This window comes from Abramis brama (assembly GCF_963993115.1).
Source record: "Abramis brama genome assembly, chromosome: 2".
Taxonomy (NCBI): domain Eukaryota; kingdom Metazoa; phylum Chordata; class Actinopteri; order Cypriniformes; family Leuciscidae; genus Abramis; species Abramis brama.
The window spans coordinates 9134551-9161869 of record NC_139964.1 but is presented as its reverse complement, the minus strand read 5'-3'; the positions used below and the strand labels follow the sequence as shown (position 1 = coordinate 9161869).

General features: G+C 36.7%; 1 protein-coding gene across 1 annotated transcript; it reads left to right on the top strand.

Moving 5' to 3' along the window:
* Positions 1-637: 637 nt before the first annotated feature.
* Positions 638-25767, top strand: LOC311077613 (glutathione hydrolase 1 proenzyme-like). Its single transcript, XM_084106184.1, has 14 exons — positions 638-718; positions 6852-6983; positions 7311-7565; positions 7682-7812; positions 14389-14478; positions 14914-15103; positions 15277-15437; positions 15530-15679; positions 16273-16403; positions 18837-19033; positions 20849-20964; positions 21714-21829; positions 25256-25363; positions 25444-25767. Exons 2-14 carry the CDS (start codon positions 6886-6888, stop codon positions 25585-25587), a joined length of 1887 nt encoding a protein of 628 aa, XP_083962310.1. The 5' UTR covers positions 638-718; positions 6852-6885; the 3' UTR covers positions 25588-25767.
* Positions 25768-27319: the final 1552 nt, after the last annotated feature.

The following is a 27319-nucleotide window of genomic DNA, read 5'->3' as shown; positions in this document are numbered from 1 at the left end:
ACACACACACTGCACTTTACTAGAAATAAGTGTGTGTGTGTGTGTGTGTGTGTGTGTGTGTGTGTGTGTGTGTGTGTGTGTGTGTGTGTGTGTGTGTGTGTGTGTGTGTGTGTGTGTGTGTGTGTGTGTGTGTGTGTGTGTGTGTGTGTGTGTGTGTGCGTGCGTGTGTGTGTGCGTGCGTGTGTGTGTGTGTGTTGTGCAGTCACCTAAAGCAGCTTCCCACATAGGAACATTTTGACATCCCAGATCCGGCCCACATCTGTTTGCAAATAAATAAACCAGAACTGAGCCACAAAATCTGTGTATATTAAATATGGAGTCATCTCTGCCTTAATAAGCCTGTTAACAAGCAGAATCACTGAAGGAAAGAAGAGAACAGAAAAAGAGACGAGCAGAAACACAAGAACTACAACTGACTTCAGCCAAAGATTGACTTTTCATGCTCATGTTTGTTAAAATTTTCTAAATGATTGTTATAATATTGCTGGATCTCATGATGCAGTAACACAGGGTTTGTAATGTGAATATTAATGGGGATAATTACCTGAGAATTTGATGATGCTCTGCACCACTAGAGGGAGCGCGATTTTCACATGTGGTTGGAGTTAAAAACGAAAGTAAAAGAGAGAAACTACAACGCCATTCGAAAGCACTGAATCTGTCAACACTGGGATTTTGTTTTACACACCGTTTTATGTAAACGGCTACATATTTTGTGGTAAGTTCAGAACTCATTCTTCATGTAACGATCTAGTCAAAGTGAGCTGCTATTTGGTTTTGAGTTTCTTATCTTTCAACTGTCTAACTAACAGAGAAGGCATTTGCATTTGCATTTGCATTTGTAGTGGAAAGCAACTGCTCCAGAAGCGCAGTAATGCTAGTTTTAGGTTAGATTATGATATTCGCTGTATTGCATAGATTAACTTCCATGCTGCATATGGGCCGGATCATCTTTCCACATGTGCCAGATGTGGGCCGGATCTGGGATGAAACAATGTTGCTATGTGGGATATTCGCCTAGGCTGCTAAAGGGACCGTCTGCATATTCCACTCACAGTCCAAAAATATAAACGTCCAATCATTCATTCCAGTGAACGATATTTACAAGGTTATAGTAAATGCCTAGTAGGCACACTGAATTACCGTATTGTACAGTACAAAATAATAAAATAAAAAATGCTTTAACGTTTAATGTTTTGTTTTTCCCATGTTCCAAAAGTCAGGGCTGAAGCCTGAAGGGATGGTTTTATAATGACAGGGGGTCATTATAATGATCATTGTTTCAGAGGATCCACAGGCTCAGAGTCATCCTGCTGGATTGTCAGAAACTGTTGCTGTTACATCAACAAGTTTTCCTGTAGCTCAAACAGTAGAGCGTTGGCGCTTGCAACGCCAAGGTCATGGGTTTGATTTCCAGTGAAAGCAAAAATTGATAAGAATATAAATGTGTACCTTGAAATTCAATGTAAGTCGCTTTGGATAAATGTGTAAATGTGTTTTCTCCCTGATCAAAATATTACGATGATAAAATCACCTTTTAATGGTACGATCATAATGAGAATTTTTTTTTGATGTAAAGCCATTTTTGACTCACTCTGTGTTTTATCAAATAATTTTAATTTAAATTATAATCTTTAATATATATATTTGTTGCTACCTTGACATTTTTTTCCACTGTGCCGTGGTACACGGACACGTGCCGTTAGTGTGTCCATGTAACACAGTAACACAAAAGTGTTGTTCAGTTTCCCCATGATGCTGTCAGAGCTGCACTGTAAAAAGTAAATATGAGCAGTTGTTGCTTTAAGAAAGTATTTCTACCTTTACATTCTAATTTCATTGTTGTAACTGTAGCAACAATGACATCTGTTTTTCGCATTAAGTGGTCATGTGATGGCCTTGCTGGTTAATAATTGCCCCACGAGGACCAATTTGCCAGCGCCAGTTTGGCTGGTACTCCCCCCAACCTCAAAGCCTCGTGACATTCCACACATCCACGCACACACACACACACACACACTCGTGGACTTTCAGACAGAAACCCACCACAGGAAAAGACTTTTCACCAATAAAGTCTTAAATGTACTAAATATATCCCTTTTTGTGCTAAGAGGTGTGTGTAAACCATAGGAAAGCATATATGTCCTATTGTAACATTAATAGCACTAAAATGCCTATACTAATGCATAATAATGTATCTGTGCATTGCTACAGCGTCTATATTCTATTTTTGATATCTCTGTAATCCTGTCCATCTAACGGAGTCGAATCTTGACTGCAAAGTACAATAATATGCATTTGTTCCAGGAAATATCATATTTCTAAATATGATCCTTTCCCTCATAAAACACATGGTCAAAGGAGGCGTGTTTTTCTTCACACAAAGATAATTTTTCCCGCTTCAGGAAAGACAATCTGATTCGCTGGGCCTCGGAGAGAAGGCGTAAACAGAGGTCTGTTAAAAGGCAGAAACCCCCTCTGATCTCTCTCTTCTCCGGCTCTTTCCTTCTCATCTCCTGCTGCCGCCCTTCCTCCTCTCCGGCGCAGCGCTTCTCCAAGGAACATCTGAAGAAGACCCTGGCCTTCTCTATCGAACGAACGCATGTTCGAGTCATAGATTTCCCTCTGCAACTAAGATTTCCGGCCTCTTCCATCATCCCGGGAGACGAACTGAACTTTCTCGGTAACGTTACATTCAGTGAGCCTTTTTAAACTTCGCGGCACCGGAAGACGCAGCAGAAACAGGATCGACACCGTCCACGCTGTCCTGCCTCAGCCTCACCAGAAAGAGCACAGAAACTCGCAAGTACATTATCTGATAAAAGCTGTTTCCAGGTGTCTTGTGAACCTAGGTTTCTGTATGTAATAATTACTAGCTTTTCCCTTCTCTCTATTTCTTTCTTTCTTTCATGTATTCTGACCACGTTATTGTTTTATGTTCTTGTTCGGTTAAATGTTTATGTGTTTATTGTTTGCATTTTTACGTACGTTTATATTTGTAGCTCATATAATCTTTAGTTTACATTTATTAAAATCCATTTATACTTTTAACTGTCTCTGTGTTTGAAATTCCACCTTATAAGTCAATGAAACTAAAGATCTAGCTACAAGCTCGATATATAGACTACATTGAGTAGTTTTAATTAATAAACTCAGAAAGTTTGATGTCCGTGGCCAGAAGATAAAACTTTCTTGGAGTTTGTAAATACCCCTTCTTAACTGTAATAATCTTACATTTATTCGATGGACGAATAAATGATGATCAGACCAGTTACAGAACAAGGTAATCTCGATAATTGATAAAATAAATGTACATGCGACTTATGAATTATGACCATGAGTTATAATTATTAATATCTCCAAAATTCCCTATATTCTTGAGCTAATTCACGTTTACCCCGAGTCGTATTTGTTACATAACCTAATTCAATAAGGTTTATATAACATAAAACAAGGGAATGCTGTTTTCCCTAATTGAGTTACATTGACCCAACATACAATTTCCAATAAAGATCAGAATGGACACATTCGACACATGCGCACTGCGACTGCACCAGACCTATAGAGGGCAGTATAGTCATGACCCGTGTCACGATGCTTTGGAGAAATGCAGCACTGGGTAGTGGATCTGTAGTTCCCAGCATGCTTTGCAAGGGACTGCATTAGGAGAGTAAATTTAGGGATTTAGGGCCAGATTTAGTAAACAGGGCAAATTAGCATAAGAGCGCAATTCCAAAAAAGCGCAGATGGGAGTGTAAAGTTCAGCACGTGATCTACCGTCGACATGCAAATTAAAGAAGACACACGCAGCCGGATAATTTATATAATGACAAACACAGTCCACCAGGTAGGGTCTGGATTAAGTCATGCTTTTTTGGGGGGTGAATAATGGAACAAACACCAGTAAATTAACGAGCGCAAACTTAAGTAGGCTAAAACGGGGGTTTCATGACTTTTTAATTTGTGGAACATTACAGCTGTTGAAATATGCAAGTCCTGGCTTTTTATGTGAGCCTTTCTTTATTGTAGTGTACACATAGGCCTGTTCCTGTCAAGGATTAAACATGTTTTGTTTTGTTTTTTTAGTTTGTGATGAGCAAAAAACACAAGTTTGGAATTACATGACAATGATTAAATTTTGAGAGTTTATTTTTGGGAGCAAATTGTGCTTTTAACTGCCTCTTAAGGAAACTGCAAGATGCCATTCTCACTGTACACCGAAACATAGAGCCCGAGCAAGGAGGGATCATGTGACTGGCTGTGAAGTAGACTGACTGAGACAGACTGATATACTGTAGATTGAGGATAGCTTCAGGTTGGAGTAGTGAAAAGGAAAATCTCTACAACAGAAACTAGCCCCTAACCGTACTCCACACCCTGACAGACAGCTTTTGCAACCAATGATAAAGACTTTTATCCACACTCCTACCTTTCGGCACACCCATTCCTCCATCCTGCAGATACCCACACTCGGAGAGACTGGGAGTACCTGAACTTTTCCCAGTGGGCCGATCGCCAAACCTCACCACGCCCCCACATAGTATTAAACGCTGCTATTTAGAGGACAAACTCGCTTGACTCATTTGAATTCAACTCAAGCGCAACATGAAATGTGAACATTAAAGGCTGTGTGGTGAAGCTGAAACCAGATTGACACTACAGTTTACATGATCGGAGATACAACAATGGTAATTATAAGCTTTTAAACAGCAGCTTCAGACCGATAAAAAATTACCATTCTGCTACTTAAGCTGTGTATAAATATGACATTATGTTTTTTATTGTGAATGTTTCTATTATAACCTTATATTAAATATAAGGTAATATCACTGAAAAAAATAATTCATTGGATTTACTCAATTGAATAGTGGACATTGGTTGCACACAAATTGTTTGCTTTGGTAGCCACTTACACAATTGTGTTCCATCAACACAGACTATTCACGTGCAAACAACACAGACGAACACAGACTATTCATGTTCAATCAACAAAGTAAATTATAAAAAAAAAAATCATTATTGCAACATATTACTGTAGTTTTACACTGGTGGTAATAAAATGCTTTTAATATAGGTTTAATAACTGAAAGAGATTAAGCGAATGAACAAGCTATATGATGATTTTTTTCATCATAATCAATACGACCTCAATCATTCACAAACTGTGTGTGCACACAAATGCGACCTGTTATAACACAATTCAAACAAAAGAGAAACTAAAGTTAAAAGTCAAGGGTCAGCATCCCAACTAAAGCAAACACTGATCTCTATAATGGTAACTTCAAACCAAACATTTTCAATTAAACATGTAATGTAATGGCTGGAAGTCAGTTGTAGTTCTTGTGTTTCTCTATTTTCTGTTCGTGTATTTCTCTTTCCTTCAGTGATTCTGCTTGTTAACAGCAGGTGTTCATCACTAATGCTCAACAATCACTTACATATTCCCTTAATTATCTCACTGCAACACTGTCTCAATGTTACTTTTACTCTTTGTAGTGTGGATTTTCCTGTGGGGTTGAAAGGGTTAACAGTGTAAGATTAAAAAGTCACACCCACGAAATGTATTTTAACAGTAATAAACTGTAAGTTATAATACAGGTACTGGAACACTGTTGCCAGTAGTTTACTGTAAAATTTAGTTTTTGGGTCACCATTGTGCAGAAGAGTAGAGCCTGTGCTTCAGTCCAGGAGAAGATCTACAGACATTGGTGATTTTCTGCATGTTGCTTTATTTAACAGGCGGTGACTGTGTAGTTGTTGGTCCAGTGGAAATCTTTGTATGTGCAGTATTGTTGTAGTGATCTCAAATTAAATAATTAATATTTTCTCACATTGTTTATGCATTATACATTTTGTTTAATACATTTCAATGACAGTTGGTCAATTTAAGGCAGTCAGTTTCTGCAAGTGAAATTAGTTAACTTGAGTTTTAATTTAGTGCATTTTTACAGTAACATACTGTAGATTACAGTAAAGAACTGTACAATTAACAGTAAATTACTTTAAAAATAAAAATTTTACTGTAAAAAAAACCTGATAAGGTCTAACAGTGTACACATACACGAACTGACTCTTACATATATATACAGATATGCAATCACCCCCCAACCCCCCATCCCTCGCCTTCGCCGCTTTGTACCCCCAGCCCGTCTCACAGGTGTCGCTCATTAGTAATCACGCCACCGGCCTCGCACCGTTCTCTCACGGCCCTCGGGCCTCATCCTGCTCGTCACAATCACTGCTGGATTTTACAGTGTAGATATGTTTAGCTCTAACAAACTTTTACTGTAAAATATTAATTCATTAATAATCAGTTTGCTATATAATTGAATCGGCTATTAATATTGTCAAACACATTTACAGTCCATTCAAAATATATATTGTTTGTTTCTGTCTTAATTAATTAGTCTACTTCGATATGAACAGACTTCGAAATCATATAATTAGACCTTCTAATGATGAAACTATTTAAAGTAAATTCCTTAAGGCAGTCTTATGCACAAAAGATATTGCGGTTTCTGGAAACCTGTTTGCTTTGACCTCATTTTTGGAGTTAATGAATTTATGCTTATAATGTGTTATAGCCAACAATATTTGTTTATTTGCAAATATTTGCAAACATTGTATCTCTGTGTTAGAGATATGATGTTTTTTAAAATACTAATTATTCATGTGGTAGAAAACATTGTTAGTATGACTATGAAGGGGGCTCTTGGGTTTGCTATATCCCCAGGGCCCTATGTGTTCTTAATTCGAGACTGAATATAATGATTTTTGTAATAAAATTAATAATGATAATAAAAATATAGCCTTTTTAAGGATAATAATAATATAGCCTTTTTTTTTTATAGTTTCTTTAAACTGGTGGACAGTGGCTATTCAATAATGGGTCAAGAAGGTCTTGAAGATCAAGAAGAGATAGAAGGTCTAGCAGGTCAAAAAGTTCAAGAAGGTCAAAAGGGTCAAGAAGAAAAGTCAAAAAGGTAATGAAGGATGCACACACACACAAACACTCTCACACACACACACCTTCTCTTTCTCTCTCTAACACACAGGCATATAAAGTAAAATAGAAAAAAAAAAAAATGTAAAAGTGTATAGTACATAGTGTATAGTGTATTCCATGATAACAGGATCTATTGTCATTGAATAATTTGAATGACATGATTTGGTTAGGTATGCCAGTTGATAATACAGATTAGGGAATCTCAGCCTACAAAATATATAAAATGATACCACAAAACATTTTTTCTGTGTGTAATGAATAAATATGAAACTTCTCAAACTGTACTCTGGTGGTTTACTTTCAGATATTGGCTTGCCATCGTGATTGCAGTGGTTTTACTGGTGGTGCTCATTCTGGTGCTCATTCTGACACTCTCTCTGACACTCAATAAGAGAACCACTCCGACATCCACTTTTAATTGCTATGATAGAGCAGCGGATGCTGAGAATTGCTCTGATAATTGCTATGATAGAGCAACGGATGCTGCGAATTGCTCTGTTAATTGCTATGATAAAGCAGCAGTGGCAACAGATGCTGGGAATTGCTCTGCGATCGGGAGGTACAGAACAATTACAAAGAGACACATTTATGTTTCTGGGAGAAATTTTACAACCCTAGTCTACAATAACAATATGGAGTTCACTTGACTTTACACAGAGCTCTTTGTGTTTGCAGGGACATGCTGAAGCGTGGCGGTTCAGTAGTTGATGCTGCTATTGCTGCTCTGCTGTGTCTGAGTGTGGTTAATCCCCACAGCATGGGCATCGGAGGAGGAGTGGTTTTCACCATATACAATGCATCAACAGGTACATGGGATTTGAGATACTTAAACCAGTCTGCCACCAGTGTTGGTCAAGTTACTTGGAAAAAGTAATTAGTTACTGATTACTTCTCCAAGAAAGTAATCCAGTTACTTTACTGATTACTTATTTTCAAAAGTAATTAGTTACTTTACTAGTTACTTTACTAGTTACTTTTCAAAAACATGATGCACGAAATGAATATGCTATAAAGCAATAGACCTTTCTGCTTAATTCTATTCTTTCTGCATATTCCATCATCTAAAATTGAATCAAATGAAACTAAAAAAAAAAAAAAAAAAATCAAAAAGAAAAATGAAAATCAAATTAGTTTCAGTATTTTAACTTTATGCACATTGCATCAATGACTCACTCATTAAGATGGTCGCCTGCCGCCTCCTACTGGCGGTTTATAAATATTATTTCTATGCACAAATAATATTTCTTATTTGTATATTCAAAAAATATTTTAAATAATCTCATTACATTATTTAATGCAGTTTATTTGATTGGTAACAGCCCTTTAGCATCTTATTATTCTATTGTAATTTATTGATCAAATTTAAGAATTTTAAATGAAAGATGAAGCATATGGAAGGCATTTTCTGCCAAATTTAAATAAATAAATTAAACGATTAAAATGAAAATTAAAACCAGATTAACGGTTTCATTACAGAAAACAGTACGCAAAATATGGGACAAAATTGAGAATGAAATTAAATGATTTCATTTTCACAGCATTATCCCTGTCAAATTGAAAAATAAAATGCAATTGGTGATTTCACATTTCATTTTCACTACAGTCTCGAGGCAAGACTGCCAATATTAAAATGAAAAGCCAAATGTGAAAAAGAAAGTACAAATACAGTTTTTACAATGCTCTTTAGTAATGCTCACGCAATAATAGTGACACAAATCAAATACAAATGTCAATTTTCGTTTTCATTTTAATTCCTCTTTTATTTCACAGTTTTCATTTTCGTTTTCATTTTCAAAGACAACCTGCATGCAAATTCTATGTTAATGAGTGGGTGTGGCTTATTCTAGTAACGGCGCTAGAGGCACGCCTTCTGTAAAGCGAAGTCGTCGACGTCCATGTGCATGAGTTGAATGTGTGAAACGAAATTATTTAAATAATATAGTAATCGAGACGACGAGATATGGCGAAATCTGTTAGTGAGCTTTTGCGGGAAGATGCCTCAGCATTAGAACATGGAAACAACCAGCCTGACCATGTTAGTTATGATGTTAGACTCAGAATAGACCATAATCGACGATGAGGTGCATTCATGTATTAGGCTGTTTTGGAAATTCAACTATTTGGGTGTACAAAGGTCTTAGTGACACAGTTTCTACAACAATTATAGCCAGACATTAATACCCACTAGCTTTAACCGAGAACCTCGGACAATGTTTCATATTCGCGTCGTGCCTAACAACGCCCTTCAGCCGTGACTTATTCAGATACAGCACTAGCCTGTATCTGTCCGCTGTTTAACTGTTAGGCTACGTGTCTTTTGGTTATTTTAAGTTTGTGTACAAAGAGAATCACAATGCTGATTTTCATTTCCAGTAACAACTTCTGGATGAGACCGAGAAAGCGAGTGCACCTGCATTTACAGTAGGCTAGATATTTCCTTCAGGTCAGTCCTATATTCATAATAAAAAATCTGTTTGAATACCCGGTGTGATATCTTGTACTTTTAACAGTTAATAGGGGTTGTCCGTGCCTATAGTCATGTCAGTTGCGTCTTTCTTCTCCGTGATCACAAGTTTGAGTCATTTCAAAAGTCTTCTCTACTGACTGACTGACTCACTCATTAAGACAGTCTTTGTCTCCATCTAATGGAGAAATAATGTAACTTCTTCTGTTGCTTTATGGTCAGGGACTTTTTTTTTTCTCCAGCGGAAGGAATTGGCTTTTAGTGATTCATTTTACTTCATGAAAGTTTCATAGATACATATGTTTCGGGATTAATATTTGTATTGCGTGGTAACCGTTTTATAAAAGCAATAAGGTACTGTAGGCTACTCTAGGCTAGTGCTGTATCTGAATAAGTCACGGCTGAAGGGCGTTGTTAGGCACGACGCGAATATGAAACATTGGCCGAGGTCCTCGGTTAAAGCTAGCGGGTATTAATGTCTGGCTATAATTGTTGTAGAAATCGTGTTACTAAGACTTCTGTACACCCAAATAGTTGAATTTCCAAAACAGCCTAATACATGAATGAACCTCATCATCGATTATGGTCTAGTAGTCTGAGTCTAACATCATAACTAGGTTATGAATTCTAGCTTTACAGAAGGCGTGTCTCAGCGCCGTTACTAGAATAAGCCACACCCACTCATTAACATAGAATTTGCATGCAGGTTGTCTTTGAAAATGAAAACGAAAATGAAAACTGTGAAATAAAAGAGGAATTAAAATGAAAACGAAAATTTACATTTGTATTTGAATTGTGTCACTATTATTGCGTGAGCGTTACTATAAAGAGAATTGTAAAAACTGTATTTGTAGTTTCTTTTTCACGTTTGGCTTTTCATTTTAATATTGGCAGTCTTGCCTCGAGACTGTAGTGAAAATGAAATGTGAAATCACCAATTGCATTTTATTTTTCAATTTGACAGGGATAATGCTGTGAAAATGAAATCATTTAATTTCATTCTCAATTTTGTCATATTTTTTGCGTACAGTTTTCTGTAATGAAATCGTTAATCTGGTTTTAATTTTCATTTTAATCGTTTAATTTATTTATTTAAATTTGGCAGAAAATGCCTTCCATAGAAGCAAACGATTAGTGAAAAATGCCCTTTATAAAGGTTAAAATATCATAAATATGCCGATTTATATATGTTAAAGCTGACTGAACTGATGAGAATACTGATTCGGAATAAATTATATTTACAACACACACACAAAAAAATCACATTTTTTTCCTGTTCTAACAAATGTTTTTACTCGGACAAGTGAATGACCGACCGAAGGACAAATTTAAAGGCTTAAATGTTGAGCCCTGGTATATATTTTTTATTATTATTCATTTATTTACCCATAAACCTGTCTTTAGGAAGCCATAAGTTACAGTGGCAAGAATAACTTTGTGAAACCTTTGGGGGTGGTGGACAGGGTTTACATTAAGACAGGAGTTTGCCTTAATCTAGTTGATCATGCATTTCTTTTCTTTTATTCCACAGCTGATGTGTGCAGTTTTTTATTGCTTGCATTAAAATAATTTTCTCTTGTTTTGTTTTTTAATTGCAGTCTTTTTCTTCTGCCATTCATGCTTATCAGCTCCATGCAATCTTAAGCTTTTCTTGGTTCAGCTGCACACAGTCTGAAAAGGTTTTTTGGCAGTTTGCTAAAATAAAAGACCTAAGAGCTGTTGACTTTTCTACCTTGGGAAAGAACGTTAAACGAACAACTTAAAAAGGCATGACAAATCATGACATAACCCAGTGGGCATTTGATGTCAATTTAACATCAATGTGACATCAAACATTGATGTCAAAATTACGTCACGAAATAGGTCAAAAATGAAAGTCATATTGACGTCAAAGTGTCGATGTCAGTTTGATGTCAAGATTTTGACCTCTGCTGATGTCATTTTGATGTTATTTTGATGTCATGCTTTGTTTGTTGGTATTTGATGTCAATTCAACATTTATTTGACGTCAAGATGTCATGATGTTGTAAACTGATTTAACTGATTCTATCTTAAATTGATCAATTGCCATTTCATATTTATACTGTGATCTTATTTCACTTTTTTCTAAAAAATGTAATTCATTTAAATGAGTTAAAACATAGATTTAACTCAATCCTCTTGCAGATAAGTGTTAGTTAACAACAGCACACATTAATGAGTAGAAGACCTTAACAAATAAATCATCAATGCATCAACGAGTTCACAATCACTGCCTTTAAATAAAGCAACATGATACAATATATCAACAGTGTTTCTCTGCTCATCCAGAACTGAAGCACAGGCTCTATTCTTCAGCACAATGGTGACCCACAAAACTCAACAGAAACTCTTTAAAGGTCCCATTGCATGGATTATTTTAATATTTTAGAATGTTTCCTGGGGTGCCCTTATAATGTTAGTATGTTTTTTAGATCAAAAGGCATATTTCCTAGCCTGATTTAGCCTCTGAACGCTCTGTTTGAAGGGGCATGTCTGCTGTGAGACTTCAGTGTAAACGCCCACTGCTGTGATTGGCTGCTGTGAGACTTCAGTGTAAACGCCCACTGCTGTGATTGGCTGCTGTGAGACTTCAGTGTAAACGCCCTCTGCTGTGATTGGCTGCTGTGAGACTTCAATGTAAACGCCCTCTGCTGTGATTGGCTCACATGCTTGCATATGAAATATTTAGCATTAAATGTGAAACTCTCTCGAAAACATTTACTATTACAGCTATTATACGTTTTTACTATTACAGCTATCGAGATTAACGGATCGTGAGAAGTTTTTTAAGTATTTAGATCTATTCCCATCACATAAAAGGTTGCAGTGATCCCAGTGGGCATTTGATGTCAATTTAACATCAATATGACATCAAACATTGATGTCAAAATTACGTCACGAAATAGGTCAAAAATGAAAGTCATATTGACGTCAACGTGTCAATGTCAATTTGATGTCAAGATTTTGATCTCTGCTGATGTCATTTTGATGTTATTTTGATGTCATGCTTTGTTGGCATTTGATGTCAATTCAACATTTATTTGACGTCAAGATGTCATGATGTTGATCCAGCAGGCACAGGATATGGACTACAGCGTCGGTCGTTGGATTTTGGTTGAAAATGAAAGTCGGGTTGATGTCTAAATCCAATGTTTGTTTGACGTCAAGCTCCAACGTTGGGCAGTCGTTGAATTTTGGTTGGAATAAACCAAACAAAAAGGTGAAATGCATGGCCGTACACTTATTACCAGCTTCACTTAAAGTTAACCAGATTTACTTTATTTAATTTCCGGTTTAAAAAAATAATATTTTGTTTTTTAAAGTCACCATGATGGTGGTTAGCGTTTGCTTTAGTTGGACTCTTGACTCTTTAGCATAAAAGTTTCTCTGGCTGCTATAATTGTGTGTGTATAAAGCACATTTGTTGTGGCAAAAAAGCCACAAAAATTGTTGCCACAATGGCAACAATTCAAGAAACAAACAAATAACCTCCTATGAGTGCTCATCTTTATAAAGCACATATGGGATAGAGTTGTTTTTTTTTTTTTTGCTATACAGCAGATACATTTCAATCAACTTAAAAGCTACTTACAGTGCATTATTAAAAAAGTGGTTTTCCCTAGAGCAGCCTGAGGTCAAGCGCCATGAGAAACAATTCCTGCCACATTTACCTGGGCACAAATGTGTAAATTTTGTATTAACAAACCATCCCTTGACCAGGTGTGCATGTGTTTTCATCCATAATGTTTCTAGATCAACATCTTTTCAATTTCCGGAACAACATTTATTTTAATCAATTTGATTTTAGGGCTGGATATAAGGTTTATGTTGTGGTTAGGATTTAGTGCTGTGTTGGGGGATTCTACACAATTTATTATTTTTAGAGTTTAGGGTTGGACTTTGTTTTAGGGGTGTGAAGATACACTTAGCTCGTTAGATGAGTTACGATATTGGGTTCACAAGAACGAGACAATATTTTATCACTATTTTTATTAAGAAATCTTCAATGATAAAATAAATGATGGAAAAATGTTATTAGATGTTAATAAAAATTTACTTATAAGACTGAGAGTCACAAAATGCAAAACAATGCAGATTCAGATGAATTTTGAAATGTTTTAACTAATCCAGGGCTGTTACTAATGATTATGTTGGTGATCAAGTTATCGGTCAATTATTTTGACAATTAATCCGATTTTTTAAAATAATAGCCTATACAATGACTTAAAATATATATAAATGAGAAAATAATAATTCTTTCAAATAAAGTATCAAAAGCAAGTAATCATGTGGTTTTATTGAACAAATAATGTAATGCATAATATAAACATAACTTATGTACATTATGTATTATAACAAATGCCTGCAGAGGGCGCCAGCTGCTTGGTGATTGTTGTTGTTACACTTTACAGCAAATCAAATATTTAATTTTGGCCAAACAACATTTAATTCAAGTGTCCACTTAATTTTTTTTTTTTTTTAATTTGGCCACTTCTTTACAATAGAAATAATGTGGACATCACACCATGCAAACTGCTTTTTTTCCGGTCCAGATCTGGACCGTGTGGAACCAGTGTGTACCAGATGTGGGCCGACACTATGTTGCTCTCTGTGTTGTTAACCATTTGTTAAATCTTGCGGTACGAGATCTAGTCACGTCCCTACTTTGTTCCTTTTTGTACTGTTAAGCAATATGAAAGAGAATAAGAAAGGGCAAAAATGAAGTACCTCACAGAATATGATTGCTTTCTTAAAGCTGCACCAAAGCTTTGCTATTACAGATCTCAAGCTAGAATCTTAAATTCTTCAGTGTCCTCTTTGGCCAAATCACTGCAACCTTTTGACCACTGGGCCACATCTCTGTGTTAAATTCAAAGTTTCATGCTTTTACCTTCAGGAAAGGTGGAGACAATTAATGCTAAAGAAATCGCTCCAATGAGGGCTTCACAGAACATGTTTGGCAGTGACCCCGATAATGCAATATCAGGTAAACCAGCATAAATCTACATATCTCCAAAACCATCCTCCATGATGGCTTTACAGCACAGATTCAGTATAAGCACATTAGTCCACACATTAAAACATGAACCCCCAGTTTCACAGTCAAGGCTATAGCTAGTCCCAGATTAAAATTTTGATCTGATTTAACTGAAAGTAGCTTGCACTGAGATATTTCAAAATATGTCAGTGCAATTGTTTTGTCTCAGGATGTACACCAGTAATGTTTATTTTTTATTTTTTTTTCTAAGGAACATATTTAATATAAAAGCTACTTAAATGTCCTAATTAAACTAAGTCTAATCTAAGCCTTGTCTGTGAAACCAGGTCTAAAGCAGCTAAAGGGATGTATCTGATGATTTCTTGCCCGTTTGGCCATTGATTGACTTGACCATTCCTTTGTTTTATATGAATCTTATGCCAGGGTTGTATATCGCTGTGCCAGGAGAACTGCGTGGTTATCAAATGGCACACCAAAGACACGGGAGACTGCCATGGAGGGAGCTGTTTGATCCCAGTATAAAGCTGGCAAAAGAGGGTATTCCAATTGGCAAGACCTTGGCTAATGCCATCAAGGAGACTAGTCACACAATTCTGAATAATACAGCATTGTGGTAAGAATATATAATTTTGTAAACTAGAAAAAAAAAAAAAAACCTTTCTCTGTGGCAAATATCCTGAAAGGCATGATCTGACTCTATTATGTCTATATTTACACAAGGGTCCCTAAAGCATCAGCCTTTTAAATTGTATGGCGTGATCTTCTGTTCTTCTTTCTTCTTTCCAGTGAAGTGCTTTGCGACTCAAGTAATAACCTCTTGAAGAAAAATGACATTATAAGATTTCCCAAACTAGCTCTCACCTATCAGAAGATCGCAGAAGAAGGACCAGATGTCTTTTATAATGGGTCATTAACTCAGACTATAGTGGACGATATCAAGGCTGCAGGTTATTTCATGCTTAAATTTGACTCGTATCTAATGGATCTAGTGACTTAATTTGATGCAAATCTGTCTGAATTTGTGTTTCTCATAACACAGGAGGCATTATAACACGTGAGGACCTGCTGAATTATAAGTCAGTGCTGAATGAGTATGCATTAAACTTTACTGTGGGGAAATACATATTTCATGCTCCTACCGCTCCATTCGGTGGACCAATACTCGCTCTGATACTCAACATACTCAAAGGTCAGTGTGTGTGTGTGTGTGTGTGTGTGTATGTGTATGTGTATGTGTATGTGTGTGTGTGTGTGTGTCTGTGTGTGGATTACAGGTTGGGACTGCTAAGGCTCTTTAATTACTAGAGCCATCTTCATTCAGGACCGGCCCATGGCATAGGTGACATAGGCAGTTGCCTAGGGTGCAAGAAATTATAGGGGGCGTCACACGAGAGGATTTGTATCCATTGTGCCATTAACCTAATAAAGCACAACAGTTGATGTGCATGTGAGAGAGTTCAATTCAAAGCTGTATATGATTGTCCAACACAACATGCCCCGACCCTATTACATCTATTAATATAGTTCTATTACCTTGAGTTTATTCTTAAAACGGCCAGTTCATGCCATCATATTTTGCTTGAGTTACTAAAGATACTTAAGACATTTAAACTTTAAGATCACATCAAACACTTCTAAAAAGCAACAGTTGTAAAGGACCAAAAGACTTGTACAGTGTGCAACATGGCTTTAGTAATATCTCAGAGTCTGTGTTTAACCTGAAGTCTTTAATTATTTCAATCTTTTAAGGTTCAGTTCAAATAATTAAGCATTTCATTGCAGGTTACAACATCTCAAACAGCAGCCGGTCCACTGTAGAGAAAAAGACTTTGATGTATCATCGCATGATAGAGGCGTTCCGCTTCGCTGATGTCCAAAAGAGAAAACTGAGACATACTGAAAACATCACTGAGGTGAACCAAACTCAACTCTACCTATATATTCCTTGGGCCTATACTGGCTATTTGCAGGCTAAAGGGATGTGTTAAAAGGGAATAGTTCACCCAAAAATAACAATTATGGGACCAAGCTCCAAACACATATAAAAGTACCACAGATGTTGGATCAATACCCTTGTTGGCAGTGGTTTGACATATAGCGGGTCCCGACTAAGGATCCTTTGCTGATCCTGTTGCACTCTCTTTGCTCTGTTGTTTCTTGTCTCATCTAAACTGTCTTTCACTGATTATGTCATATTATTATTTACTGATAATGTTCCCCTCCACAAATTTGAACTGAACGTGATGTGAGCAGTGAGTGGTGTGCAACAAGGGGAAAGCCACCTCAGATCTCAAACACAGTATTTCTGAATCGTATTAACCCCCTGAGGTCGGCAATCGCGCCGGCGCGATATGCTCGCTTTTTTTCTTATCAGTTCAAACAAAATTCAAAATACCCTGTTGACTTTGATCTTACAAACCAGTTTCATACATCAATCGATCCTGTTAAGTGTGTATTATTTTTGTGTATACTCACAATAAAAACAAAATGTTGTGCTTTTTGCCAAATAAAGAAAAATAAACGTGATGCAAGTTCTGCCTTCTCTCTGTCAGTTAAGTCCATTCTGAAACGCGTCCGAAAATGAACTGTAACTCAGCGAATACTCAGTCAAACAGGCATACAGATGCACAGGCATGAAGCTTGAATTCTCTTCTTTTAAATGAAGTAATTTATATAAAAAACAAATATTCTCAGCTTGTGAAATCTGTATTAAAAGAGAGCGATTCCAGTCAAGCTCATTAGAGCTCATTCAAATGTAATGTGGCCATGCCCCGGAGAGCGCGCGCTATTCAAACGCAAATTTTGAGAACCATTTCAGTCCTGTGAAACGCCCACATCAGCTGTAAACACAGCTCGCCGCGAGTGAGGCATATAGCCTACCTAATAATCCTGGAGAAAAGTTTCCTCAGAACAGTGCTGATATGAGGAGCAATAGATCCCGCTGAGGGTTGAGGTAGGCTAAGTTATCTTTTCTCAAATGTTAATGTGGAATAACGTTAGTGTAGGCCTATGTAAACCGCAAAAAGATGAATCACGTTTCTATAATATGAATTGCGTTTCTGTGAGATGAATGAAGGGTACATATTTGTAAAGACTGTTTAGCCTAAATATGAATCGCGTGTCTGTGTGTGAAAGAATAAACCGCTTTAATCAACTAAAATGCTTTGCTATACTGAGATGAGTAAAAATCGACTGAAATATGTTGAAATAAAATGTCTTTGTATAAGCAACGTATTAAACTGCAAGTTAACATTTATATGCCCTAATATTTCATAAAAACAACGTTACAGTCAGGCGAAATATGAAAGACAACATTTTGTTGACTAGATTTGGGTACAGTTTTTACTGTAGAATATACTGCCACATCAAATAAGCTTTTGTTTAGCAATTTCTGCTCATACGTTCTATATATATATAAATACTATTTTTGTCAAAAATAAAGTCATAAACTAAGATGTTAGATGTTCCAATGTTGGCTATATTCAAACTAATGAATACATATGATAAAATGTAGGCCTATAATCATTTTTTTACAAAGAAAGAGTACACTTGAAATATTGTTGAAATTGTAATTATTTTTGTAATTGTAACCTTTTTAATAAAATAACAAAACATATTTACAAGATAGATGTAAGCAAAATCTTAAATGGTCAATATAAGTCTTCTTCTAAATATATATTTTGTCCTTGCATTTATTCTTGTGGCTCAGTCAGTGTCACACCTGAATGAATGGCTCATTATGCAAGTCATTACGCATAATGGGTGGGACATTGTATTCTCAGGTGTAAACTACTCCCCCTTTACACCCCCCTCGCATATTGGCTTTCCAAGCAAAACCTGTCTTACACAATTTAAATCAATGTATTGTTTTATGTGAACGATAAAGCAAGACTATTTTCACATAAGTTTGAAGCCAGAACTCGAAGCGACAACATCCATTAGTCAAAAGTCTTGTGGACACATATTTAGTATGTTTTTTGAGGTCTTATTTCAGCAACTTTTATTTTTATTTTTTTCAATAACCACGCATAAACATTATTCTCTTAAAAATACAAACATGTACATACATGTTGCTCACATATTATGGTAGCCCTGTTTGTGCTATATAGAGTGAATTTACACCTTTGCCATTATCATGTTTATAAATAACTGAAAAAAGCACAAATGTCAGGGCATGTCAGAACATCCCAAGGGCCCCAAAAACACCTTAGACCCCATAGGGTTAAGTATCTTTGCAACACCTGATCTAACAGGAGTAACTTATCTTAGTAACTTAGTAACTTTTATCAAAGCTTTTCCTTTTACTTGTTCCTATATTTATGCATTTTGTCAATTTTGTTTAACAGTTGGTCAAAAATATAATCTCAGACAGCTTAGCGGACGAAAAACGGAGTAAGATTAATGATGACATCAAACAAACCAAGTATGATGATGATGAGCCGGAGAACATTGATACAGTGCCTGATGACCATGGCACATCTCATCTGTCTATTATCGCAGAAGATGGGAGTGCAGTGGCAGTCACCAGCAGCATCAATAACGAGTAAGAGAAAAAAAAAGAGAAAAGGGGATCAGTGTTTCTTAATCCTGGTCTTGATCTAACACACCCAGATTCAGTTATTGAGCACTGGAATAACTCTCTACCAACTGGTTCTAATAACATGTTGAAAGCTGTCAGAGAGTCATAAGCCGCATTTCAATTACAGATTTGCGTAAATCTTTTGCGATGTTTTATAAATGTCGATAAAAAACTATTGCGAAATGCCAGTGTTTCCATTAACCCATGTTTTTATGCCACTGAAACATATTTTTTTCCTCTCACAAAAAGTCATTACAATAATTATGGCAACGGATGTTGGTAGGTTCACATTTTTTCACAGCCACTGCACTAACCATTATTTTTAATCGAAGGACTGGTAGACGTAGGCGTGTTATCCAAGCATTAATGGTAAGGACAAGCCCCATATACTTGTGGCGGCACATATGAGGTGTTTCTTGGTGTTTCTCCATCATATTTGCTTCAAGGTGTTGATTGTGGTATTCTTTGTGGTTAGCATCCAGTATTCAAGTAATTATTTTGTCTTTTATGAGTTTAATAAAGAACTCTGTCTCGTTTTCAGTCCAAACACACAACGCCAGGTGACCTGTAAATCCACAAAAGCTGTTTCCATTGCAGTTTTGCAAAATATTCCTTTTTCGAATTGCTTGAAAAAACACCTCATGTGAGCGGAAAAAACGTTTTAGCGATATATGGGAGTTTTTGCAAAATTACTTCTTTCCATTGGCCGTGTTTTCAATTCGTTATTTCAATTTGCGCAATTTGAAGGGTAATAGTAACACGGCTAGTGACTCTCGTGCAACTTCCTACATGTTTGATATTTTCAGAGTCTTCATAGTCCAGAGGGAACAAATACCTCATGCACCTTTATATGGTGGGATTACTGCATGAACTACATTTTAATGTTTTGTGAGTTACACTTCTATGTCTATGTTCACATAGTGCTCCGGTTATTATTTTTCATCAAGCAAGAAATTCAGCAAAATCATTCAAGTCAGCTAATGAGACAAAGCCTTTAGCAATACGTATATTAAACACTGCTAACAAGATTACCTCAACCGAGTAAAATACAACACTTTTTTTTTAAACTGCACTCTTCCGTTCAAAATTACAGATTCGATTTTAATGTAGAATAGATATTACAAAATAAGACGTTAAATGGGTCCTTGATCATGATTTTCTCTTTTTTAACTTCGCTATGTTGCTGTTTGAGCATACACAACATCTGCAAAGTTGTGAAGCTCAAAGTTTAAAGCAAAGGGAGGTATGCTCTTTTACAGAAATCTCTTCTTAAGGACTACAACAATCAGCTTTTTAAGGACTACAACAATATTACCTCCACATCAGCTACCTAAATTCAACTAACCATTCAGAAACGTCCTGTTGCATTCTACATGTTCACTTCTTCTTAAGTCCCTGCATCATTGCATCCGACTCTAGTTTGAGCATAAAAGGCTAAAAGTTTTTGAAATCTTCAGTGCATGTTTGTGTGAGGTAATGCTAACACATGAGCCCTTGACACTCCGCCCTCAGGGGAGCAGAAGCTTGTTAGCATTTAAAGGGACACACACAAAAACGGCACATTTTTGCTCACCCTCAAAAAGTGACAATTTTAACATGCTATATAAATATATCTGTGGGGTATTTTGAGCAAAACTTCACATACTCTCTCTGGGGACATCAGATAATTATATACATCTTTTGAAAAGAATATTATAGGACCCCTTTAATGTACGTTTAGTGTATATATTTATGAAGCTTAGTTGCTTTGTTATCTGGATCTTTTTTTTGTTCTCACAGGTTTGGCTCTGGAGTGATATCACGCTCAACAGGCATTATATTTAATGACCAAATGAGGGATTTCATTGATCCTGATGTGAAAAATGGAGTTGAAAAAACCAAATCAATTAAACCAGGTAAAACATAAAATAAAAAAAGTTGCATGGCTTGAGTTTTTTGAGTTATAATATTAACTCTTTCCCTGCCATTGATGGCATTTTCTGTAATTTATGACAAAACGCTTCCCCGTCGTTGACAGACATTTCCGGCTATCCAAGTTTTCACTGTTATGCTGTATGGGTGCTATTATGCATCTTTTGGAAGAGTACAGAATCTCCAGATCAAAACAAGCAAAGAAGAAGCAGAAAAAAGCAATAGAAGTATTGCTGACATACAAATAACGTAATCATCAGACATTAAACAATATATAAATCAAAACTGCCTAATGTTCCTGAATTAAATGTCAACCTATAAAGAGGAAACGATTCTGAAGCATTAGGTGTGGTGATGGACACAATCTACTCCATCTTTGTTTTGATCATCATTCTGAAATCAGATCCGGACGTGGTCTTTGACAAAACCACTATTTTCCCAGCTTTTTGTTTTTATGAAACTTGCCCACATTCAAGTGTTGATAAAAAAGAATGCATGAATGCATGACTTTTTTAAAACAGAATCTTTGTTCTTTCTTTTGTTATACTGCATGTTCAGATATTCATACATCAGAATATTCTGGAGTTTTGTAACGATTTGTGAAAATGATCAAAGATGCTGCCGTTTACTGGAAGCTTAAAAAAAAAAAAAAAAAACACGGGCAGGGAAAGAGTTATAAATAAATAAATAAATAAAAAATGTTCACATGTAAATGACTATTTGTTTTGACAAGGTAAATGGCCACCTTCATCTATGTGTCCCACAATAATATTGGACAAACAAAGCAGACAAGTCAGAATGGTGGTTGGAGGTTCAGGTGGGACAAATATCACCACTGCAACTGCTCAGGTAACAAAACAAAAACACTTAAAAGGCACACTATGTAAGATTTTTAGAACAATGTTATATATTTTGTTGATTTGTGTACTTACATTATCCCAAATGTTTCTTAGAATGTTTAAATCCAGAGAAATAAGCAGTTTCAACCAGGACCGTGCCTGTGCGTCGCCTATCAATGACATTATACCCATGTTACCCCCGATTTCTGAGCCATGTGTCGCGCTCGTCTCTCATCAGCAATCGCTCCAGCAGCCTCGTTCTGCTAACAACGGCTTTCATAACGTTAGTAAATCTTTAATACATTACCTGTCATCCATGAATATGATTTCTGCCCTAGTCCATCGTATTCTCCACCGATTGTAGAGGTGAAGACAAGAACTCCCATGATTCAGCCAAATCAAGGTGTCATCAAGCTACGCCTTTGTTTTGAATAAACGACCTCTAGTGGCGAAACATTACATAGTGTGCCTTTAAAGGTAAAATATGCAGGACTTTTCGCCGCCAGGGCTCGCTAACCTCTTACAATAACAAAGGCGTTGGTTCATGACGCATAAGCGGAATTATGGAACTTGTCGTCAAGCTGATGGATCTAATAATGTTTATGGATGAGTGAATACACTGATGTTTTTAACATGAGGGCATGATTGCTAATGAGAGACAGATATCAGCACACATCTGTCGCCATGGTAATTATGGCAGTACGAGCGGAAACTGAGGGTGACGCGGCTATGACTGACGACTCCCTCACCCCTGGTCACACGCCCTGTTTCCTTGGTTAAAATCGCAATTTTCTCACGATTTACAAATAGTTGGAAAAATTTGGGATATTGCAATCAACTAAACAAAATCTATAACATTGGCCTTGTGGTTTTTGGTTATTTTGCTGCAAAAATCCTACATATTGTACCTTTAAGAGAGTTGAACAATTAAAGTATTCCTCAACTTTACGTACAGTAACAGCACATTACAGGAAGCAATATAAAAAAAAAAACATTTGATTACTCTGGATGACTATTCTGAACTTGAAAAACATTTGTTGATTCTGAAAATGTCAAGGCTGGGGTGAAGGGAAGACTACGTCAGACTTCCTACTTCCACTCAATTTCATTTCGCTTCTGTATTCAGTCTGAGAAAGCGTAATAGCTTTCCGTTTTCCTCCGGCCTGAAAACAGCCGGCCAATCAACGAACAGAGGGCGGGCTGAGAGCTGTGACGTAGACGCTGAATGTACCGTGGATGCGTAGATTTACTTCACATAATCTGCAAAAGTCGTTCACAGCCATTGTTCACTCCGGTATTTTGCTCGATGGTTTCGTTTTCGCATCATACATGTGTTTACAGTGGAAGTTAGATGCGGCTTAGCATGCGCATAACACACGTCATAACCAAACGTTATGTGATTGGCTTACGGGTAACCAATGATTTTAAACTTCAGACAAGTGCCCCACTCTGTCTACGAAGCAAAGCGAAGTAGCAGAGTTTGGTATTACCAGGCTAGAAGGGAAGAGGCGATGACTCAATGCAGAATATGGGCTTTTATTTAATAAAAAAATAAAATAAAATACCCCGAGTGGGGACCGGCAGCAGGACTTGACTTACGGCAGGGAAACACACCAGCGGGAACATTTGAAGATGATCTGGCACAGGACTGCAAACACAAGGAGAATAAGGCCCTGTTTACACAGACATGGTTATTTTGAAAAAACTGAGACATTTCCCTTCGTTTGCACGCAAACAGAGAATTCGCCTGTGAAACCGATTCTTTCTAAAAACTCCGGCCAGAGTGGATATTTTGGAAAACTTTGTTTGCATGTTTGCATGTAAACTGATGTCCGTTTCACACATACTCTGTGTGCAGTGTGTATGCAGTGCAGGAGCAGCATGCTATAGTGCTTTCACATATGCTGCGTTTGCAGTGCGTAACTGACCCACGGCTGTACCACAAACACATTTACTCACTATTTTTCTTTCAAATCCAGAAGTTATCAGCAACTTTTATTTAAAAGTTTTTATTTATTCTCTTTGTACACATATACACTCTTTAATAGACGTGTTCACGTTTAAACACAATTTAAACACCATATTATTCAATGCATTACTTCTATGTAGATTTATATATTAACTTTCTCAAGCAAGTGGTCAAATATTTAAAGGTCCCATTTTGTCAAAACTGAAATTTCCTGGCTTTTTTCATGATAACAGAGGTCTAGGGGCTATGAAACTACCATATAAGTTTCAAAACAGTCGATCATCGATCCACAGACACATGCACACAGCCTGCATAAAGTAGCTGTGCCTTTTTGCGAGCCGTTGTGACTTCCGTATAAATGTGACGTCAGAACTGTAGTTTTCCTTGCTTTACCCCGGTCTTAAAGTAAAAAGATTACTGTGAAAACTATTAATATTTAATTAGATACATTTATGGTGAGATTTGCTACATTTTATTTAATTAAATGAATTTATGGTGAGATTATTATATTTTCATGTCAATCTGTGTTCATTTTGACCACGAACCATCCGCTGTCACTTTAATCCAGCGTTTGCAGCACACAGCAGAAATAGACTCGGTGTGGAAACGATCGCTGCACTGCTTTATACGCACCACAACTGGAACGGATCGACGGACTGCAACCGCGTGCAGTGTGAAAGCTCTAACCTGTAAACATGGGTGCTGAAAAAAATACACACCGCATACGCAAACGGAGCATGTGTGATACGGGCATGAGAAAAACTGACTTTTAGGCAGCTGACGTCACAGTATGTGACAGAACTTGCACCTGCGTCAAGAGAAAGAGGAAGTGATTCGTTGCTGTTGTTGCTATTTTCGGGATTCTGATTGGCTAACATGGGCTTGAGCTTTTCGTTACACTGCCACCTACAGGTCTGGCATGCTCTTGATAGCAAATCTACACAGGTTCGTGTAAACAAACACTTTTCTGAAAACTGCAGGTGTGCATGATGCTATTTTTGAAAACGGAGAGGGTGAAATGTCTGTTTATGAAAATAGCCAGTCACGTGTAAACGTAGCCTAAATGGGGCAGCAAACAAAGAGGGTAACGAGGGAGGACCTAATATAAACAACATTTAGACCCAATCTAACTCGAATCTGCACGTTCACACAAGACAGCACACGAGAAAGAACGAATGCTTATACCATGCACTCACAACAGAAGGCAAACACTCAGAGCATGAGTGTCCGAATCTCGACACAGAACCGAAACCAAACTAGACCGAAGTCCGAACACCACCAGGACGAGACGAAAGCAGTGTCAGATCTCTGTCACCAAAACAAGAATAAACAGACCGAAGTTACAGAATAGGCCAACGGATAAGGTTATGGGTTTTAATAAACAATAGGTTTGTGTGATATTTAAACCTATTTGTCTTTTATCTAAAAAAAACCTGTCCCCCTGTCCTGTCCTGTCTCTCATCTCAGGTGATCCTGAACTACCTGTTCTTTGGCTATGACCTGAAGGAAGCTGTTAAAAAACCCAGATTTCAGATCAGACCAAATGTGACAAATATAGAAGATACGTTTGATAAGGTAGGATTCTTACACTTGACAATTAGATTCAGAAAGTCAGAAAAGTGAGAAATATTACAATTTTGTCTTTATGAATTCAGGTTGTAATTAAAGGCTTGGAGGAGAAGAATCATACAATAAAAAACAATATTGAATCAACAGCGGTCCAGGCAGTTGTGCGAGAGGGGGACAAACTCTGTGCTGAATCTGACGAGAGCAATGGCGGTCGTCCTGCTGGATACTGAGAACTGCTCCTGTGTTCACACTGATGTTGTCAAATGTGTGTTTGATCCAGCAAAAGTAAAACCGTTGTCTAGTGACAGATCCAGGCTTGTTTGTTGGGGTGTTTTATGGGTGCCAATAAATCTTGAGCAGGGAACGTGCAAAAAACTGTTCATGACATTGTTTCAGCCATCCTGCATTATGATATCACAAATGCAGATAAAACATTTTATCAGAACTATTCCAGCTTCTCCATTTTTTTAGCTTACCTATTGCTATCACTTATATCTTAAAATATGCTTAAAAAACTTCTGAATATACAATCAAAAATATGTATTTTCCCTGTTGTAAAATTTGAATTAGCCTGATAAGTGTTATTTTGAAAGGATTATTCATGCTTTTATTTCTTTTTATGCTTTTTTTTTTTTAATTCCTTTTATTTATGTAATTTTATTGTGTGACTGTACAACACATTGGTCAACATTACGTTGTTTTAATTGTGCTTTATAAATAAATAAAAAAATTAAAAAAACTAAAGTGTTGTTCTGTCAATGTAAAATTAACATGAGTCTGCATGGAAGATACTTTTTTTTTTCACAGCCTACTGATTTACTTTTAGTGGGCCAGGGCAGTTTGCAAAAGACATTTGTCAGAAAGGGAGTCGTAGATCCTATTGCAAGAAGGCAGTTTATTGACAGACAGGACAGCAGAACAAAATTCAGAAGGGACAGTCGATATTGAGAATTAACAGAGGTTTAACTCTAATGTGTTTCATTTGAAGTCACCATAACAGTGATTAGTGTTTCCATTAGTTGGGCTCTTAACTCTTATTATATCTTTTGTCTTTTTTGGCCGATGTGACAGTGTGTGTGTCAAGCACATTTGCAGCAGCAAAGAAAGCTAAAGTGAAATGAGATCAGGTGATGATGGTTACCTGTTGATGGTTTTATAATCATCATGAAATAGACTGATTCACTGATGTCTTTTGAATCTAACAATTATGTTGTTCCATTAATATATTCACATCACAAACCCTGTGTTACTGCAGCATGAGATCCAGCCCTTTTTGCCCTTACACTCCGAAGTGCCCTTTTTTGGGTGGTGTTTTGTTTTTGTTTTTTTTGTTTTTTTTTAAATCAATGCTATTGGTTACCATTTACGTCTGTCTGTCTGTTTTACAAATATTTAGCCAATGAAAGTTCTTAAAATGAACTTGTGTAAATCGTATTCGATCCTCAAGCTGTCAGTATGCTGATAACTCCGCCCCCTCTATATTCACTGAATCCCTGAAGTTCCACAGCAGCCGCACAGTAGACAGCAGCTGAACGAAGTTTTGCGAAGGGTAAATAAATATCTTGTTGTTTGAATAAGTAGGCTACTACTAAACACTATGTCTATAATGGCTAATATTTTATTTATTTTATGTCTGACTCACTGAGACATGTGGGACATCGCCTGAGACTGAGAGGTATGGCTAGCATTTGCCATCTAGTCATAGCCAATACATAGACACTTAAAAAGCCTGTGCATAAAGTAGCATTTCATCTTTTATAAAATGCGATTTTGGCCAAATGTATTTTACAGCAGGAAAAACTGAGCGCCCATATAGGTACAACAAACTAGTTTGTAACCTGTTGATGAAAATGTAATGTGATGCCGCCGGCGCCGTTTTAATGACCAGTGTTGGGTGTAACGCGTTACTTTGTAACGCGTTACTGTAATAATATTACTTTTTTCAGTAACTGGTAGTGTAAG